This window comes from Agelaius tricolor, unplaced genomic scaffold, assembly GCF_023055355.1.
Source record: "Agelaius tricolor isolate 1412-34295 unplaced genomic scaffold, bAgeTri1.0.p SCAF_18, whole genome shotgun sequence".
Lineage (NCBI taxonomy): Eukaryota > Metazoa > Chordata > Aves > Passeriformes > Icteridae > Agelaius > Agelaius tricolor.
Window position 1 is genome coordinate 11,042,403 of NW_027269278.1, and position 4,510 is coordinate 11,046,912.

Sequence of the window (4,510 nt, forward strand, 5' to 3'; positions counted from 1 at the left end):
AACTGCTCCCCTAATTACAGCCTTGGATCATGGAGAAAACCACATAAATGATTCACACAGTGTTCCCAAGCTGCAGCCCTGTAAATGAGAGAGATTTCCAAATGCTACTGAGCCACGCTCGCTGGTATCAGGATGGAGATGCAGAAACTTTCATCACAAAGAGGAGAGAAGGAAAATTCCTGCCCTTAAACGCATCTCTGCAAAACCAAGGAGACCTGGGAGGTCTATCCCCTATAGATCTTTACAGAAGGGTTGTTAAAACTCCTCGGGGAATTCTCATAGGAGGGAGCAGGCAGATAGCAGGGGAACTATAGAAATGCATCTGTTTGTTATTTCAGAGGGACGTGGGGATGGAGCCTCTGCTGGCAAGCAGAGGATGAAAAGGAGAAGGCAAGAGGACTCGGGGCCAGCAGAAAGGGATGGCTGGTGGCAGGGAAGAGAGTTAAAAGTGTCCCATTGTTAGGGAAGTTTGCTCTCCTTCAGACCATCCCTCTCCCAGGGACACCCGCCGCCTTTTGAAGTGCAACCTGAGGCGGTTCCTCCTCACCCATTGGAGCAGGAGCTTTTTTATCACATTAAGTCATTGGGTAGCAAATGAATGGGGGGTTTTGACTATTCACAACTTCACCTTATAAATATCAGGTTGGAGGTTCCTGCAGCTTTGCTCCATCCCCATAGCTCACCTTGGGAAGGAGTGGAGGGAGGTGGCCCTGCTTGTGCAGAGACCTGCGGTGTGGAGAGCTACGGAGCAGCCAAGGGATCCAACCCCACTCCTTGTGGCAGCCATGAAGAGAAGCACCATCTTCATCCTCTCCATCACAGGGGTCTACAGTGCCATTCTCCACTCAGCAGCATGGTAGGGTACAACTTGGTGGAAAGGGCATTTTTTTAGAGATGCTCTTCAGCCTGTGGTAAGGTGATTTATTTTATTTTCTCTTTTTCAGGTCTGTGAATAACTTTCTGATGACAGGACCTAAGGTAATTAACACATGGACTGTCAGGAATTTAAATGGAGTGATTTTGTATTGCAAATGGGAAATAGTGCTTTCCAAGGAACCAGACTTCTCAGAGCATATCGGCTCCAAGTCCTGCCAAGTACAGACGGAAAGGACTCACAACCTGCTTATGTCTGTTTTCACTGGTAAACGCTAAAACAGGGCGGATTTTAACCCCGCTGTTTCCCGTGCCAGGCTTACCTGACCTTCTCCAGCAGCGTGGCGGCCGGGGCACACAGCGGCATGGAGGAGTGCAAGTTCCAGTTCGGCTGGGAGCGCTGGAACTGCCCCGAGAGCGCCCTGCAGCTCTCCACCCACAACCGGCTCCGCAGCGGTGAGTGCGCACCTGCGGCCCCGCTCCGGCCCGGGCGGGATGCGCTCCGGAGGGAGCCGGTGCTGCCGAGTGACTGGCTGCGGGAAAAGGGCCGTCCTGCCCAAAAATCACCGCTGTTTTCCTTTATGTGTATTAGCTGGGGTCATAAATAGCACTAACATTTTCCTAGGGATCCCAGGCTCAGTGTTTCCCTGCTCCTACCCCTTTGTGTGCAGCATCCCGGGGAGTGCAGTGCCAGAGACATCCGAGTTTCCAGTGGGGAGAAGTGAAGGAGAGGCAAAGGGAGAAAACAGAGATTTGCACTAGGAAACTGCCTTCATAAGAAAGTTGTGGATATATTTCAATATTATCTATTTCAATGGGCAGAAGTCTGCTCTCACCTAGAGCAGCATGTCTATTTGAATGTCTTCAGAAAGCCAAAAGGACTGCACTAGGAGTGTGAGTGCAGACAGCTGTTAGCACAGGTTCAAAGGATCAATGACCATTTTCTCTGGCAGGCAAGATCAAAGCACAACATACCCCCAGGCAGGGAAGGACAGAGATGAACCGAGTGCCAGGTGAAAGGAGAATTAACTCACCTTGGCCAGAGCAGGACCATGGCATTTCCTTAAAATGCTACCCCAGCAAGAAGTTTCAACCCCTGTATGGATACCTGAATAATATAATAGCAAATTGCTGTAGCCTGTGATGCTGAAGTCTGAAAAGATCCAGTCATGAGCATTTCATTTCTGTAGCACCTTTCCTTTTGCACAGAGCGTGTGGGTATTTTCTCCTTGCACTTTTGCAGCACAGGAGATTTTCATTCCTGATAACCCGGGATTGATGTCTATATTTGCATGTGACAGCTTTTGCATGTCACAGCTTTCTTTCCCTCCTCTCCCCCAGCTACCCGGGAAACCTCCTTTGTGCACGCCATCAGCTCAGCCGGGGTCATGTACACCCTGACCAGGAACTGCAGCCTGGGAGACTTCGACAGCTGCGGCTGTGACGACTCCAGGAACGGCCGCGTGGGTGAGTGACCATCCCCGGACAGACTGACCCGTCCCTCTGTCCCACACACAGCCCCCAGACTGCAGGGCAGGTCAGTGCATGGTCCTGTGTCTGTGCTGCAGGTGGCCGAGGCTGGGTCTGGGGAGGATGCAGTGACAACGTGGAGTTTGGGGAGAAGGTTTCCAAGCTCTTTGTGGATGCCTTGGAAACGGGACACGACACCCGCGCGCTGATTAACCTGCACAACAATGAGGTTGGGAGACTTGTAAGTAATAATAATAATAATAATAATAATAATGTCTATATTGAAACAAGATCTAGGTTGTTCAGGTGCCCATTTTCAGGCCCCTGTGAAAATCCAGGCCTGGTAGTGGTTGCATGGGGGAAAAAACACAGCCAGAATCTGGCCTTGAACCTCTCTACACAGGGAATCACAGTAAGAGTTGTTCCCCCTTCCAGCTCCTGCAGCTGTGTAATGCAGTTAACTGCTGGCACACACCACTTATTCAGAAATGCATGGGATTTGTACTTACCTCTAGGCTTGTCTGGTCTGTTAAACAAAGCCAGAACCACCTTCCTTACTTTCTTACAATATGCATTTCCAAGCTCTTTGGCGGGGAAGCCAGGTGTGAGCTGGCCCTGCTCACAAGGCAGCCAGACTCGCCCCCACTCCTGCCTGGGCCATGGAAGCTCTCAGCATCTTGCCAAACCTCCTTGTCTGTAAAAACAAGGATGACAACACTTAACATACCTATCTCATAGGGTGTGTCAAGGCTTAATCTCACATAGATACCAGCGATTGGGACCTTATAAATACCAGAGGGAGATAGGCAGATAATATCTGTGAAGTGCTTGGCCTGGAGGAGATGCAGAGAGGTTGGGTATGATTATTCCAAAGGAGTTTCACACATTTTGAATGAAACCTCTGAAAGGGACATGGGTTGATGCTGGTGAGTGGCTGAGAAGGGCATGACCTGATAAAGGCACTTTTCTCCTGGCCTGGATTCTCCTGGAAGGGCTGGGGACAATAGTTGGTGCCCACTTAGCTCTGGGACAGATGTCTTCCTGGAATTAAGAGTGAAAGGTACAAGGGTTGATCTTTGCTGTTTATAGCTTAGTTTTCATTATTATTTCATCTTTCCCTTATGGTACGTAGTCTCTATCACACCAATGGTGTCTTTTCTATCGCCTATACTGGTACTAGTAAATGCTTTAGTTGGGTGTGGGGAGTAGCTTTATTATTCCAGGTCATGGAATTCCAGGTCAGCTCTTGGAAGGATCTGATGTCATGCCAGGAACCAGACACTTTAGCTGCAGTGTCCCCACATTATAAGTGCTGTAGAGCCTGATTTTGAGATTCCCTAATTTCTTCACCTCATCCCACCAAGGCAGTGAAAGACACGATGAAGAGAGCCTGCAAGTGCCACGGGGTGTCGGGCAGCTGCAGCATCCAGACCTGCTGGCTGCAGCTGGCCGAGTTCCGCGAGGTGGGCAACCTCCTGAAGCTCAAGTACGACCAAGCGCAGAAGCTGGAGATGGACAAGAGGCGCCTGAGAGCCGGCAACAGCGCCGAGAGCCGCGGGGCCACGGCCGAGACCTTCCACCGCATCCACGCCACCGAGCTCGTCTTCCTGGAGGACTCCCCCGACTACTGCACCAGGAACGCCAGCCTGGGCCACCAGGGCACCGAGGGCCGCGAGTGCCTGCAGAGCGGCAGGAACCTGTCGCAGTGGGAGAAGCGCAGCTGCCGGCGGCTCTGCACCGAGTGCGGGCTGCGCGTGGAGGAGCGCAGGACCGAGGTGGTGGCCAGCTGCAACTGCAGGTTCCACTGGTGCTGCACCGTGCGCTGCGAGCAGTGCCGGACGCTGGTGGCCAAGCACTTCTGCACCCGCCGCGACTCCGCCGCGCCCAACCACAGCAGGCAGAGGAGCAGGGCCCACAGGAGATAGGGAAGGCTCTTTGCTGGCCTCATGTTGGGGTCCAGAGGGTTGGGCGTGCACCGTGTGAGGTGCTGGGGTCTCCTGTGGATGGAGGAAGCACAAGGCGCGGGCGCTGGGGGACCCCGGTCCATCTTGCTTCCATGGTTTTTCCTCAATGTTTACCAGCAGCTTCTTTCTTCTCGGGAGTCACTTTATCTGTGTGTTGGACAGAGGGAGGAATTTCATGGTTTATGTGGGCTGGACCCCTCGTG

The 4,510-nt window shown here is 52.2% G+C and overlaps 1 protein-coding gene across 1 annotated transcript; it reads left to right on the forward strand.

The window, feature by feature from the left end:
• The first annotated feature begins 785 nt into the window (after window positions 1-785).
• On the forward strand, window positions 786-4,268 carry WNT8A (Wnt family member 8A). Its single transcript, XM_071443741.1, has 6 exons — window positions 786-856; window positions 945-978; window positions 1,191-1,329; window positions 2,215-2,340; window positions 2,442-2,584; window positions 3,708-4,268. The coding sequence occupies exons 1-6, from the start codon at window positions 786-788 to the stop codon at window positions 4,266-4,268; spliced, it is 1,074 nt and encodes a 357-aa protein (XP_071299842.1).
• Window positions 4,269-4,510: the final 242 nt, after the last annotated feature.

Excerpts from the sequence above, each read along its gene's own strand:
- WNT8A (XM_071443741.1), top strand. The coding sequence starts at position 786 with ATGAAGAGAAGCACCATCTTCATCCTCTCCATCACAGGGGTCTACAGT. Across the intron at positions 857-944 it reads ATTCTCCACTCAGCAGCATG|GTCTGTGAATAACTTTCTGA; the intron begins GTAGGGTACAAC and ends TCTCTTTTTCAG. Across the intron at positions 2,585-3,707 it reads ACAATGAGGTTGGGAGACTT|GCAGTGAAAGACACGATGAA; the intron begins GTAAGTAATAAT and ends CATCCCACCAAG.